The sequence below is a fragment of the Dryobates pubescens genome, chromosome 10, assembly GCF_014839835.1.
Source record: "Dryobates pubescens isolate bDryPub1 chromosome 10, bDryPub1.pri, whole genome shotgun sequence".
Lineage (NCBI taxonomy): Eukaryota > Metazoa > Chordata > Aves > Piciformes > Picidae > Dryobates > Dryobates pubescens.
This window is the reverse complement of record NC_071621.1, coordinates 22,731,699-22,747,631: the sequence shown is the minus strand read 5'-3', so window position 1 is coordinate 22,747,631 and position 15,933 is coordinate 22,731,699. Positions and strand designations below refer to the sequence as shown.

General features: G+C 42.0%; 1 protein-coding gene across 1 annotated transcript in view; it reads left to right on the top strand.

Moving 5' to 3' along the window:
• Positions 1 to 408: 408 nt before the first annotated feature.
• PAN3 (poly(A) specific ribonuclease subunit PAN3) overlaps positions 409 to 15,933 on the top strand; it is a 69,754-nt gene continuing 54,229 nt past the window's right edge. The window contains exons 1-2 of the mRNA XM_054164514.1: positions 409 to 1,229; positions 13,640 to 13,761. Of these exons, the coding sequence (XP_054020489.1) occupies positions 812 to 1,229; positions 13,640 to 13,761 (540 nt within the window). The 5' untranslated portion in view covers positions 409 to 811. The remainder of the gene's footprint in view (positions 1,230 to 13,639; positions 13,762 to 15,933) is intronic.

Genomic DNA, 15,933 nt, shown 5'->3' with positions numbered 1-15,933 from the left:
ACTGTTTTTTGGGTTTTTTTTTTTTTTTTTTTTTCAGAAGAAAAGCAGGACACGACCTTTCGGGGGCGAAAATCTGTTGAGACCCTGCTGAGAGCGCGGTGCTTTAAACCTCCGCCCCACGAAGAGCGGAGGAAGGCAAAAGTACCAGCCTGGCACAGTACGACAACCGGGCGGTCCGGGGCTTGGGTTCTGCCTTGCCCGGGGCCCCGTGGGAGGCGGAGGATGGGATGGGCTGTCACCTGCACCTGCCGTTTGCCCCTTTGAAATGGGCGCCAACGCCTTCACACCGCGGCTCGCCCAGCGGCCGGCTGCCGCCGCGCGGGACGGTTAACGCCCGCCCGCGCGAACACAGCCAGCCCAGCGGGACGGTCGGGTCACTCCGCTTCGTCCTCCGGCCTGCCTCACCCCGCCGGAAACCGCGTTTGGTCGCCTGCTGCTCCGCAGCTCCTGTCCGCCGCTCTTCCGACAGCTCCCGCCGGCGGTAGCAAACAGCCCCTCCTCGGTCGCGGCCCCGGGCCCGGCGGCGCTACCCAGCATGCCCCGCGCCGGCGCAGGCGCGCCCGTGCGGCCGCTCAGGAAGAGGAAAATGGCATAAACAACCCCGAGCGCCGGGACCACTGAGGAGGCGCCGCCGCCCCCGCCGCGGGCCGCGCGGCCCCTTTAAGAGGCGCGGAGTCGCCCCTTCCTCCCTTTTCCGCAGCCGGAGCCCGGGGTGACGGCGGTTCCCGCGCCCCTTCCCCCTCCCCGCCCCCTCCCTCCCGCCCTCCTTCCCCATGGTGCCGACCCCGGCGGCGGCGGCCGGGCGGTTGCCATGAACAGCAGCGGCCTGCCCTGCTCGTCGCCGTCGCCGGTGGTGGGGCCGCCGCCGCCGGCGGCGGGGGTCGGCGTCGTGGGGGCGGGGGCCGGCTGTGGCGGCGGCGCCGTGAAGCTGAAGTTCTGCCGTTACTACGCCAAGGACAAGACCTGCTTCTACGGCGAGGAGTGCCAGTTCCTGCATGAGGAGCCCGGCGCCGCCTCTGCCGGCCCGGGGCCCGCCGCCTCCCTCGGCGGGCTCCCGCTCGGCATCCCCCCGGCCGCCGCCGCCGCCGGGCCTGGCTACCCGCCGCACGGGGCCAGCCCGGGCCCGGCGGCGGCGGCGGTGGTGGGGCCTAAGAAAGCCGAGATAGGGGCGGGAGGCGGCGGCGGCGGAGGCGGCGGCGGCGGGGGGCTGGATGGCCCGCGGCTGGCGAGTGAGTGCGGCGGGGCGGCGTGGGGGTGGGGTGGGGCGGGGGCGCTGCTGCGAGCGGGGCGGCGGGGGGCGGGCGACGCGTTGTTTCTGCGCCCCGACACACTGTGGTGCTACCGGAAACAACAGATACGATGACGGCAGGGGACCCCGGGCCTTTCCCTCGTCACCGCCGTGTCCCCGGGTTCCGCCGGTGCTAGGTGCTGTGGTGATCCCAGACGGGCGGGACGCGGCTGTGCCAGCCGCCCTGGGGCACATAGAGGGGACCGGACCAATAGGGATGGGAAGGAGTGGGCAGGTGTGTGTGGGAAGAGGCTTCCCTGTACCCGGGTAGCTGCCCATCGGTTACTTCAGCGTTAGACTCGGTACTGGACCTCTTTACCCAAAGTCAGTCTGGGCAGAGAGTGGTAGCAGTGGTTTCAGGAATAGTAGCCTCGGATGGGCCCCTCCAAAGAACCTGTGCTGAATTTGGAAGTGTTAAATATTCAAGCTGAAATATTAAATGAACGTTTAGAAAATATTCCAAGAAATCATATAGGTCTGTATTATCTGCTGTTGTGAGCAGAAATTTCTTCTAATTTTTTTCCCAAGGCTTCTTTAGCCCTCCATATGGTGTTTATTCTCGTGGTGAGAGAGTTCAGATTGCCCCTATGCCATGCAGAGTGGTATTGCTCTTACTAGTTTGTTATGCATCTTCCTAATATACGGTCCAATAGTTAGATGGTGTTTACAGTAAACTGTTTTTAAAAACCATTAATTTTGTAGGTAAAGCAGCACTTGACATGTATGAAAAGATACTAGAAAAGTTTTGCTGCTTTATATGTGTGTTAAGATTGCCTGAGTTACTGATTTGTGTCATAAACTTAGCATTTGGTTACATTGAATAACTCTACTAAATGGTCACAACCATATTTTTTTTCTGAAATTGAGATGCAGCCATGCTGAACATCCCCTGTTTGGGATTTTAGTGCATTTCAGGAACCTACAGCTGCTATTTTGCCAGGTGTGATGGGCTTGTGCCACATGAACAGAATTATCTCTGCAGCTGATAGCTTGTCAGTGTCTTGCATTAACACAGGCCTGTCATATCTGCCCTTTCAGGAGGAGCCTGTAATATAAAATTGCTTAATAAAATTGCACAAAATACACTTCCCCCCCCCCCCCCTTATGCAGGAAATCACCAGGGGGTTCAGGCTTGAGAGAAGGCTTGGGGGTAAAAGCTCCTATATAGAAGCCATTCTATATATTTATTTCTTGGTGCCGTGGGTTAGTTGTTTGGGTGGTCTTGGATTGGTTGATGGGTTGGACGCAATGATCTTGAAGGTCTCTTCCAACCTGGTTTATTCTATGTATTCTATTCATTCTTGTGATTAATAGTCTAAAATTTGCCCAAGCCCTAAAGTTAAGAAAACAAACATACAAAGAAACCTCAGAATTTGTGTGTGTGTGTGTGTGTTCAGAGGCTGATAGTAATAGGTAGTTAAGTTACTTGGAAAACTTGCTTCTGTTGAACATGTCAGAGCTTTAAAACTACATAGAGCTCTCTGCAGTTGCTCCCATTGTAAGGAGTGAGGGCACCGAGAGTGGACAAACCCGCTCTAATGCTATCAGTGATTGCCTGCTGGGAAAGCCACTGCTCTTGAAGTTACAGGAGGAGGCAAAATCTTGGCCTGATGGAACATCTTAAACAAAAGAGATTTAACTGGGGAAAAAGGAGCCAGGAAAGGAAGAGCTGAAGAGCCAAAGACTTGGGTGGGTAGGCAGGTGGGCTTTGCTTCAGTATTGTGAAACAAATAATGAAAATAGTTGTTCAAAAAGTGTATTTGATCTGTAAAGGTGCTGACAAGCTAATATCTAAAATCCTTACTTTGATTATGATCCATGGTGTTAACAGAACCATTTCCAAACGGATGTAATGAAAGTTTTATTTCTGTGCATGTAGGGAGTAATACACAAAATTGTATTGAATAAAAAAGTTCTTAGTTTAAGAACGTGAAATTGGGAATTACCAGAAAAATCACCAGCCTGTACAGTTTCACTGACTGTCTTCCCTGATTCGAAAGCATTTGGCAGCATTGGGATCTGTGGATGCCACCTTCTCTTCCTCCTTCCTCGCTGGACCCCAGCCTCATTCAGTGCACAGAGCAGATAATGCTCATTGACTAATTAACTGTGTAGTCCTATTTATTATTAAAAGTGGGTCAGTGCCTCATTCTAACATGCGTGTTACTCTAATCCTGCTTTGAGTACAGGATTATTAATTTACTTACAGGTTTTTCTGTGGTAATCACAAGGGCTCCCCAAATACTGACCTATTCTTTGCAGCATAGGTGATAGGAATGTTGAGAGACAAGGGGAAGATGGACCATGAAAATGCAGGAAATACTCCATTACATAAGTGGGATGAAGTGGAATGGGCAGGTGACATTCTTGGAGTTAACCAGGAGGTGTCTTGCATTATGTGTGGTTAAGGTATTCTGTGCCATAGATGTTTGGGATGCTAATGTCTGACAGGGATTCTAAAAGTAATCTGAAATTCTTGGAAGAAAACTCTACTTGATATTATTAAATGTGGGGGAAAAAATAATCTCTAAATCAAGACTCATTTCCCCCTATATGTGACTGAGAGCATGCTGGGAAATCCTGCTTTATCCATGCTTCATGCTTATGCTTTTGTCCACGTAACCTCTGCCATCCAGTGGCAGAGACAAGGCAGTGGGCTAAGTGTGGCTTTGGCCTCACTGTGTGGTTTTATATTCTTGGGAAAGAGACTGACCATGCTGATGAGCTCTGCCTACTCTTGGAAGCTGGCACTGCTGCCTCCTGCCCCCAAACTACTTGACATTTGGAGTGTGTGTTTGAAGCACCATTCTTGCTTTTTTCCCTGAAGCTGTTACTGCTTGACCTTCTGTGTGGTTCATCTTCCATATGTAAGGTGGCCAGCCGACTGCCTACAAAGTAGGAAGCATAGTTGGTGTTACCTGTCTAAAGTCTCATTTAAAAAAGGCAAACAATGACAACAACTGAAACAATCTGATAATTTTCATGTGGCACCACTATGATACAAAAAAATAGAAGAAAAGATAGAAAAAGTTTACTCTGGATTTGTTAGCTGTCAAAATCTGCACAGGGTGCTTTTCTAATAGGTGTGCAGCTAGCAGCAGTACTGAATCTGAGAAGGCTTTAGAAGGAGCAGAGGGGGAAGTGACTTGCTTGGCATTTAGGAGAAAAGATAGGATTGATTAGTGGGGTTTTAAGCAGCAGCACAGGGGAAGATGGGTTGGGCGTATTCAACCCACCACAGGCATAATGGCATGAAAAATGTGTCCTCTTGTACCTGTTGTCTGTCACTTTCCAACTTCTGTAAGAAGTGAGCCTGCAGCCATCTTTTTGCAGGCTGCCTAATTCCTAGGGCATGGTCCCTTCTTGATGCTACATGAGGGAGGGTCTGGAGAAAAATGTCAGTGTGGTGTTAGAATGTATCATGTCTGTACATAGGATGGACAAGTTAGTTGCATGGGCAACTGCAATCGTGTTTGTTACCTTTTTGGTTGTTTAATAGGTGTATTAATCTCTTGCATGTAGAATTTGTTTATTAATAGATAGGAGCTGAATTATGTCTCTAAACATTGACTAACTTCTGCCCCACTTCTTGCCATAAAGTATGTGATCCGTAACACTTGTTTTGTCATCTTGTCTTGAATTCCCATAAATATGACCAAAACAGGCACTGAGATAGGAGTTCCAGGTGCTATCTGGACCCAGTGGCAGCATCAGCAGGTGGGTGCTGTCTGCAGAGCTGCAGGTGAAGGAGCTGGCCACAGCAGCAGTGCTGCCGCTGCTTGAGATCCCCATACCAGAGGTTATCTCACCCTCTCCTTGTGAGGTGTCATCATGTGGTTCTTCACCAGAAAGCCTTTCTCAAAACCCTCCTTGGAAATTTGCAGTTGGAGTATAGGCCTGTGTTTCTGTGAGTTGCCCACAATACTTCCCCAGGCGACCTCGCTCTGTTTCTTCATAGCTGCTGAAAAAACCTGTCTGCAAATAGACTTTGTTGCCAGCCCAAGAGAAAGTGGAAAAGGAGCATCAAGGTTTGGGTTGTCATTAACCTGATAAAAGCATTGTCTGTTTTCACAGCTTGACTTCTGCATGAGGCTGGTCATGGCAGCAGAGGATAGCAGCCAGTGATGCAGCAACTCTGTGTGCAATCACTTGGTGCTTAGCTTGGTGGGCATTGCAGCTTAGGGTTTTTTTCAAATCCATATGTGCCTTGGAGCAGAAAGACCTGTGCATTTGTGTGTTGCCTTCTAAAAGATGTTTAAGTCTTTACCAGTTAATTCCTTTTTGAAAATCATGCAGTGGATACAGAAAAAAAGGAAAGATAAGCTATTCAGCAAAACAGATACCAAAGGTAATCTGTTGGATTATGCTTCTTAATGCACTGAAACAATGGCCAGGATTATTCTAAATATGGATTTTTTTCTTGTCATTGACAGTATTTCAGTAGTTAGGGCTTGGAGTATTTAGAAACAGATGAGTTATCTTAAAACTTATAGGTAAAGCTGTACAATGTCACATACTGGTAACTTTTCCCTGCTGTTTGTTTCTTCTTTGCTTGTGTGGAGAAAATAGGGGTGCGGTCAAGAATTCCTTCTCCAAACTTGTTTGTACTTTTTGCAAGTGTTACTGTAGTAGTTGTTGTATACTTCTGATTTCTTTTTAGAGAGATAGTTCCCTTTTAATTTTTTGTGATGCCTTTTGCAGATGTTGAGAGATGATTCACTTTTCATCTTGTTTTGCTCTGAATATTTTTAAGAAATGGGGAGACCATTCTGAGGTTTGAAGAGGCTTTTGGGATTTGTGTGGATAGTTAGAGATCATTAAGAATTAAAGAATAAAATCAGTAACCATTTAGAGAGGCACGGAAGAAAATAAAGATTACTGGTTGCACTTAATTTTTGCCTCCAGAAATTGGGAAATTATTAACATGAATTTTCTTTTGCTTTTGCATGTTTATGTGGAAATGAAATGGAAAGAAAATTATTGGGGATGCTAAGAAAAAAAGCAGGGAGGGAAGGAAAAACTTTGCAATCTGCAAAGTCATATTGGCTTTTGAAGGGCAGTTTTCATCTGTGAAACTTTTTTAAAGACACAGTCAGTTTTGAAGCCAATTAATACTGTATCTGTATTCTTTGTGGGTTTTCCTTATTGTACGGGAAATCATTCAAAGTCCAAATATTCCACAGAAATTACAGGCACATGAGTAGTGATAATTACTTGTTTCTGGTAGTACTCATGCTGTATTGGGTATTGAAGAAAGCACTATAACTTTTGTAATTGCTTTTCTGCTTCAAAGGCAGAGATGAGGAAGTGTGTGGGGGGTAGTTATGTGAGCAAATTCTATATGCTCTGTCTTAATAATACCAAGTTTTGATAATGTTTAAGATACAGAGCATTCCCATTTAGTTTCTATCTAGCTGGTATTAGGTAACTGATTTTTTTGTAGGTATCACTGTAGGATTGGGCCTTCAGGAAGGATTTGAATGCCCAGAAAACAGTGACCATGGGGACCCACTCAGAGTTCCATGTGTAAGGAAACATCTAGCAGAAAACTTAGACTGCTGTGGGAAAAGTGGACAAATGGTAAGTGAAGGCGGGGGTGATAAACACAGGCAGAAGTACTTCTGTAGAACCTCAAAGGCAGAAAAACTAGGTTGTGAGGCAGCTGATGAAAAGGGGGTCAGTGGAGGGATTTAGATAGTAAGCTGGTGTTTTCCTGATCTGTTGCTTTCTAGTAAAGATGTAATGAATTACACTGTCAGAAAAATCACTGTATTGGAGTTGGAATAGATTATGCTCTGGGTGTACACACATGTTTGTTCTGCAAGTCGTTCAGAGTTAAAAAAGTTTCAATGATGTGGTTGCTTCCTTTGGTCTTCAAAGATACTTTGTACTTAGAATGTAGCTGTATTTTTCAGTTCTCTTCCTAACCGCCTTTTACCCCTGACATTTTGGGTGGTTTCTTTCTTTCATTTGAGAATGGAGATTTGGAAACAAAGTACAGATACACAAAAGTGAGAGTAGAGACATGCATTGTACAAGTTGTGAGGCTGGCTATGCGATATGCAGTTCATGTAATCTGTGGTGTGGGTAGACTCAAAGACCTGTCCTTTCTTTTATGTGTTCATCTCCAGTGCTGTGAAAAGTATCCTAACATTCTGTTCAGGTTATCTGCACATATTTTATACATATATATGTGTATATATGTGTGTGTATGTATGTATAAAAACCTTTGGGTTTTAGGTACAGGGAGGCTGTTAAAAACAAAAGCTTAGTGCTTTAAAAAAAAAAAAAAGATGCAATTTATTGAACATTTTGGTGCAATATTTTAGGAATTGTGAAAGCTTTTGGAGAAGGTTAGCTCTGAAAGTGATGATGTTAAGCAATTGCATTACTTTGAATTGCTGTTTCTGATAACAGAGTAGTTGTGATGACACTTTTGAAGAAGTACCAGTTTTAATTTGTATTATCACTGTGCTTTTGGACTTGGTCCATGACAAGGAATTCTGCTGCTTCAAACTCTGTGCTGATTTTTATAGAGCAGAGGAATGGCACCTATCCTTTTCTTCAGTTGTTATCAGATGTGTCTGTGATGTGTTACATAAATTTAAACAAACAAGGAAGACAGCCCAATCATTTAATATTATGATAAAGATTGCTGTTTTCCTTTGCTTGCCCATGAGTATCTCATCGCCTAGTGGGAGTGTTTGTAAATAAGACAGCATTTCCCAAACTGTTTTGCTTCCTGCCTGCCTTTCAGCTGGCTTGGTTCGTTTGTACTGTCTGCCCTCCAAAGGCGCTGGCAGCCTCGGCATCCTAACCCAGGCGTGTGCTTTTACTTTTGCCTCTAGTGCCTGGGGTGTCCTTCAGTTTCTTTGTCTGTTATGTCTATTTCAGTTATTCCTAGTCTGTGTTTCAGAGAGACCATGTTAAAGGAAAGAGGCAGAAAACCACCGGAGAATCCACTTTTTTGTAGCAAGCTGCAACAGTGTGGGGCACTGTAGATGCACATACTTGTATGTAAAGTGTGAACTGGTGCAGAGGTGTGCAAGTAGGCTAGCACCTCCAGATTCAAATGTGTCAGTACAAAACAAAGTAGGACAAGCACGAACTACTCTGACACCTCTGCTTCTAGGAAACTGAAAGGACACAAGTCTTAAATGACTTGTCATAGACAGGCTTTGTATAAAAGTTGTGTCGGTTTTGTCTCAGTATTAGGATAACTATGTCTATGTAAAATTCCACTGGAGATAAGGCACTCGTTTTTACTGCTTTATATCTGCCCGAGGTAACTGTTTGTTCTTTGTATGCATATGCATGCTGTGAGCCTGTGATTCGGTTTACCAAGCTGTGTTGAGGTGAAAAGTGCCTGCACTGTAGCAGTGCTACAAGTGTAAATCAAGATTACCACTATATAAAATCTTTTTCACAGCATAAACTAGTAAATTTTTAAAAGCAGTGATAATAGCAAAACAAATTATTTCAATCCATGTGTTATCACTATGTCAGAAATCTTTGAACTGTTTGGAAAAATGTGTTTAAAAAAAAAATCAGCTGTGATCTTTAGTCCATCTTTTCAGGTAGTGTTAGTGTTAATATCCAGATAGTGCAGTGTTAGACAATACAAGCATTAAGCTAAACCCAGCTGAAACCCACTGATTCTGTTGAAGCCTGTGTGGAGTTTGTCACAGTAGTACTCAAGCGCTGAGGTCCTTTGTTCATGAAAAGTATCTTTATAATAAGTAAGGCAAAACAACTATCTGTTTTTATCTCTTTAGCTTCCCATCAGATGCAGGCACCACTTTCTGCTAAAGTTCTGTGGGAGAAGAATTACATAAGAAGATATTTATTTTTAATTTCAGTTGTCACATTAAGCTGCAGTGTTACTCACCAAGCCAAAAAAAAAAAAAAAAATAAAAAAAATTGGATAATATATGTATGAAGAGTAGAAAACATCTTCTGAATTTCTCAAGATGTTTTATTTCATTTCTTTCCAGAATTACTGGGATGTACATTCTGCCTTCAGTATTGATGGAATTCAGAAATTTTTTCTTTTTCCACGTATGTGCTTACATAATCTGTTAGCGTTTTCTTCTCTGCTGGATTCCTAGTTGTTCCCTTGCACACCTGTTTGTTTTTTCTCAGACTTGCCTAGTCAACCTTTCTACTTCAATCAGGAAGTTGTTGCTTCTCTCCAAGGAAGAATCTATTGAAAATGGAAACTTGAATGTATGGATAATACAGTTACAAAACTGAAAGGCATCTTCTTCTGACAGAGATAATCAATCCAAGACTTAACTAAAATTGTCTAAACTTACTTACCTAAAGTTATAATTGGTGCTTCGAAAGAGAAAAGACATAAACCTCAGAAGTTTTCAGTCTGTCATTCTAATGACATTGGGTGCAGCATGTGCGCTCACAGTCATTATGCAAGAAAGATCTGGATGGACGAGTTGAACGTAAATTAAGGAACACACAAGAATAAAAACTTTAGAAGGGCTAAGATCTTCTGGATCTTCTGTCTCTCTTCAGATTGATTATTTATTTATTTATTTATTTATTTATTTTTATACCACACTGCTGATGTGGTGAAGTGTATCCACTTCTGAAGACCTGTGGATTGCTTATGATAAGTCACTTTCTTTTCATGTTCTAAACAACTGTGGTCTTCCAGAAGCAAGTGAGAATTTATGATTTGGCAAATGTTTGGCAGAAGGAGGATAAAAGCGTTCTGCTTCTTACGGAGAAGGCCAGGTGCCAAACAGTAAAACTGCCTTGGCTCTTTAGGTATTTGTTGAGCTTTCATCACTGTAAAAGGTAAATGGCCCTCCTCTGAACAGGAATTGTGTGCAGGAATTTATAGCCATGTAAGCAACATCTTTTCTCTGATAGTCTTCATTTTGTTGCTTGTTACTGTAGGGAAGTTGTTTTGCCATTGGAATGGGCTGCCCAGGGAGGTGGCGGAGTCACCATCCCTGGAGGTGTTCAAAAGGGGATTGGATGTGTCACTTGAGCCATGGTTTAGTAGTCATGAGGTCTTGAGTGACAGGTTGGACTTTGATCTTTGAGGTCTCTTTCAACCTTATTGATTCTATGATTCTATAATGTTGAGTTTGTTCTTGAAAGCAATATACTTACCACCTTAGAGCATTCTATTCTAAACATGAGCTACTGCCAAGAAAACTCCTCCAGTGATCTTACCTTCTGTTGATTTTCTTTTTGAATGCTTCTGTAGGGTATTTTTTTTTTGTATTCTGGGTCTCTTAGCTAGGTGTGCATTTCTACACATATGTCTAGTTTGGAAGAAGACAATAGAAAAATATCTTGAAATTGCCATGGTACCTGTACAATTAAGTGGTACGAAGGTGGAGCAGCACTGAAGTGCAGCAATTTATAGTAATGGCACAAGGAGGCTTATTGGTATGGCCAAACCATTGTACTTCAGCAGAGAGATGGTCTTCCTAGAACTGCAAAAAAGACAGTGTTCTGGAGTACCTTTTGCTATCTGGACTGCCCAGTTAGATATCAATGTGCCAAGGCATAGCTGCAATGTATTGTAGCTTGGAGCAGTCTGAAGTGGTCTGAATTGGCTAGCCTACCAGGTACAAGCTGTGGGAAGGCAGCAGTATTTGAGCAGTGTCAAAGATCAACTTTGTGACTCCTGTCAGTGTCCTCAGCCTTGCTCATCTTGGGTGGCTGCTGGAGGCCTTCTCCTGGCTTTCAACTTGCGCTCCCTGGCACTGGAAATGCTTCAGCCAGAGTAGGAGCAAAGCACCTGGTGCTGTATTTTGTGCCGTAACAAGGCTACCTCCACTGGCTGCAGCATCTTGTGTCACTGGAGATCAGCTCTAGTGTTTCTACTTGCAGAGGGGGCTCTTTGCATACCTTGCTGCTGAATGTGGCAAAACTTGTAAGCTTTCACTTGCCTTTTTCCAGTTTTAAGGATTATGTGTCTGTCCAACAGTGAAGTGAAGGTATGTGGGTTCTCACACTGACTGTAGCATAGTGAGTAGCAGTGGGAGAAGAAGAAACAGTCAGCTGTTTCTTAATTCTTCAGAAAAGGCTGAAGGATTTGTAAGGATGGTGTAATCTGAGGGAGTTGTTTACTACTGTGTAGAATCTGGAGTTTCTGACAGAAGTATAAGTTGAAATAGCAGATACACTGCTAAAATTGTATAGGGTTCTTTGAAGTGACAGTTGTTCCAAGAAATTAAACTGCTTTTCTTGCTCTTACACAGTCGAGAAGTAGCATAAAATCTGCAGCAGGTTTTGATAATTGGTGAAAGGCAGGCAGAGAAAGCTATACTGGAAATGCATTTGAAAAACAAATAAAAACTGTGATATGAACCCTGAATAATTTATTGGCAAACTAGCATGAAACTAGTCATAAGTAAACATGGATTTGCTACCTTCCAGTTTTCTTGTATGAAAGAGTCCAAGTATTATTCACGATGCCAGAAAATAATTGCATTAAAATTCTAACCTTAGCAGTGTGAATTGGGGATTGACTGTAGCAGGTTGCATGAGACAGTTGGCATTAGTGCAAACATTAATATTTTTCCCTGATACAGTAGTTCAACCATAAAATACTTTTTCAAGGCTTTTGAGTGTAAATTTCCCAAATGAAAGCAAAAGACATTTAAAAGACAGATCCAAAAAAAACTTAGTGCTTTTTATGGTTGTAGCAAGAGGACTTCTGAAGTTTCTGTGTGGCTGCTCTTTTGAAGTAACAAAGGAAGAGCTAGAGCACTGATAGTAGAGGGAGTTTATTTTCCTAGTCTTTTAGTTAACATTAAAACTTAAAAAAAAAGTAATTAACTAATTGCAATTTATTAGTAATCACCATCTTTTTCCATAGATGGCTCGCTTAATCTTGCATACTATACAAATAATGTTCATCTAGAACAGCAATACTTTAAGAATCTTTTTCTGCTTGCAAAGCTGTTGTTTATTTCCACTGAGGTATTCAGTTTATTCGATCTCTCTCACATACAGCTCTTCATTTGAGTGTAGCTGGGCAGTGTTTCCATCTGTCTGTAGTATGGATGCTGCTAGTCATTCTCCTCTTTTGGCCCTTCCTATGATTTCATCTGGCTGTATTTCTTTTGCTGTTTCCTGTGCCTGCAGCATGGAAATGGCTCATCAGGTTATGTAGTCTCTGTTTTTGGAGGGAAAATTCCGATTCTGATGATATTTCGGGTTTATGTTATCCATTCCTTTAGCTCTGTCACAAAATTGCATTTTATTTCCTTTGAGGATTGGGATCAGGAAGTTGTTTCCGGGTGTCACCAGCTGGCTGTGAATTCTTCCAGAAGTTCAAGTCAGATAGTTTGGTACAGGATGTTCTTCTAAGTTGGATGTGTGCCTTCCTACCTTGGAGCTACCAATTACTCATGCCTGTTGGCTCGCAGTGGCCTGGCCATACTGATTAATGTCTTTGTAATTTGCTGTGGGTGTATTTGCAGAAGCTAAATTTGAACTGCAGCTTTGTATATCATTGTGAACTCTGGTTTTGTGGGTTGTTTTGTTTTGTTGTGTGGGTTGTTTTTTTTAAGTAAAGTAATACCTGCTTGAATGTTTAGTGTTAATTACAGCTGGTTTTTTGTTCTTATCTTTAGTTTCATACAGTTGAATTTATTTGTGGTTAGAGTACTGTATTTGTATGTCAAAGCTCTTGTTTCTGGACATAAAAACAGTTTCTTGCATCCTTTTCTTATGCCTTCACACTTGCTTTCAGTTGGGTTTTTTACCCACATTTCATGAAATTGTTATCACTTTATGAAACATGAGATAATGAAAGTAACCTTCCGCTCTAAATAGTGCTTTTAAAATGTTTGTGTTTTGCATGAAAGACTCAAGATATTTTTAAATGCACATTGAACTATTTATTTTGGGGGTGGGGGGGTGGTACCATTTAAAGGATCCAGTACCTCCAGTTAAAAAGTGCTTATATTTCCAAGATGGGTATGCAAGAATATATATATCTTTTTCTCCTTAAAATAAGCTTGCCTTCTAGGTTATTTTAGTAGATTTGTTTTCTTTCCAATATCACTGTTGTTCTTGTTTCTAAAGTTCAAACTCCTCATCTCTGTCAAAGCTTTCCACTTTCTGCATTTGTGCTGTAACTTCACGCTGCCATTGTTGCTTTCATTTCTTTTTTTTTTTTTCATTCTGTGCACTAATATGTCTTTAGCTGATTTCCTGCAAGGCAGTTTCAAAGTACAGTGTTGCCAACCTTTTCCTATCCTGCCCCTTGCCAAAAGAATCCTGTAAGAGATATTAGCAAATAAACCCATGGTAAACTAAATTTTTTTTTTTTTTCCTGAAACCTTTTTTCTTTTTTTTGTGTTTTAGTTCCTGGAATAGATGGCGGTGGGTTAGCTGATGCTAGTCTCACAGATTCCTACTTTAGTACCAGCTTCATTGGCGTTAATGGATTTGGAAATCCCGCTGAAACAAAGTATCCCATGATGCAGGTAATAGCAGTGAATTGTATAGTGTTTCATTAGTTCTGGCTGGCTCAGAAGGGAAAACTGTTTCAGAGGCAGGGAAAATGAAGCCTACTGGAATGTGTAATCCTGTAGGATATGCAGAATATAAACTCACTTTAATCTTGCAAATGGAAATGAAACAGTGTCATTGCTTCAAAATGAATCGGGTTTTATTGGCGCTCATCTGAACTGTTGTGTTGGGCTTTGCCACGTATATTGCAAGATTGCTTTTCAGGATCATGGCTAATTTTGATAGCCTTTTACTAAATAGATAAAAGCTATATTTTGAAACATTTCAAAGATCCAGAGTCACTGAAGCAAAACGTGAGCTGTCAAGCTTTAGAATTTGTAAACTGTCTCTGGTGGTGTTCAGTTGTAAATTCATGTTTAAGTCTTCTGAAATGTATTTATAATGTTCTGTAGATGTTGGCATAGGAATTCCCAGGAAGTGGAATTTGAGTAGGTAGTGTTATGCAAAATTTGTAGCAAAAGGCTGTCATGTTTAAAATTTTAATGAGAATCTATTGAATTAACACATGAAGTACTCTAACTCCTTCAAACTTCTTTCCTTCAGCTAAGGTTCAACAAACTGTTTTCTAGTAAATGAAAGACAGTGCAAATCAGTTTACAATGAATCCTGACAACTCCTCTCTTGGAAACTTTCCTTAGGAGTTCGTTTTGATCTCAGTTGTGGCTATATGATAGACTGAAAAAATAAATCAGCAAAAGGTGGGAAATTGTGTTCCCCTTTTAATTTTTTTTTTTTTTTACTGCATGTTTTCAAGAAGGCTAGATTCATCTCATACAACAGAATTGCAAAACTATGGAATTGTTTATTACTGACAGTGATGTGTGATTTATAAAGGAAAAAAAACATAACATCGCTGATCCTGAAGTGTACTATTGAGGTTGGAAGTTACAGATTTTGTATTGCTGAGGTCGTAGAATTTTATCCTTTCAGTGTATCTTTATTCTGCAGCAATACCAGTATTTTTCTAAACACAAAATTTTAACTAACTGTTTCTTCTAGAAAGACAAAGCATGGATCTAACAAGAATGCTCACAGGATTTTTAAATACATTACTAATGCCTGCAAGATTACTGTCAAGGCATTGTGTTTCTCTGAGAAAAGTGATGAAATTGATGTGCCACTTACCTGTTGGAGGCTAAGGAAAATTATTTCTGAAGAGGGATTTAATTAGTGTTGAGAAAGTGCTTACAGGCATTAAACTACATTTTAAAAAGCATTCTTATATTGAATTTTTCCCCCTTCGAATCACGTAATTGAAGTTTTTGTTTGCATAGGTAAATCTGGTAATGCTGTCTGTTCTGATTGTGTGCAAGCTGCAAAATTAAATCCATGCTGACAAAGTTCAGCTTGGAATGTAGCTTTCTATGTCATTCAGCCCTTTAGAGAACAAGGTGAGAGAAAAGTCTTAGTGACTTCTACTTTAAATACTACTAATGCAATATGGTTTGGAACACAGACTTTAAATGTGATACATTGGTGGTTGTGTCAAGGACAGACCTTTTGTGCACTCTCTGCAAATTTGCCTGGATTTTGTCACTTGATTAAACCTTTGTAAAACTGGTTTATATGGACCTGCTGGAGACTTTCTAGATGTTGGATAACTTCCCAAAGTTGTACTCTACATTGGCATGTTCTTGCTTGAGTACATAACTGCAGATACAGCTCTGGCCTAATCCAGGCTTTACCTGAACTGTAAGTAGGAATGCTGATCTGCTTCATTTCCTTCTTTCCTTTTTCTTTCCACTTCAGACTGAAGCAGCATGGAAGTGAATCTGTGTATGATGAGACATCTGTGTTAATTGGAGCAGAAGGGTGTAGAAGGGAAAAGATTTATGTTATGGGCTTGGAGAAACTGAGCTGAAGATAAATGAATAAGGAACTAGGAAAGGCTGAGTAAAGGGTCTGAAGCACAGAGAACACATTTATGTAACACTGAAGAGTGGAGATTGGAATTGCCCAATTGAAATACACACAAATTAGGATAAAGAGGCAAATTGGCATAGTGAAAAGTTTGGGCAGAGTAGAATGAACAAATCCCATGTTCCTGTTTCTCTCCAAGTCCTTCAGTCAAACTAAAGATACTGAAAACGTAATGTTCTGCCATTGATTAGAAGTCTTCTTTTTAA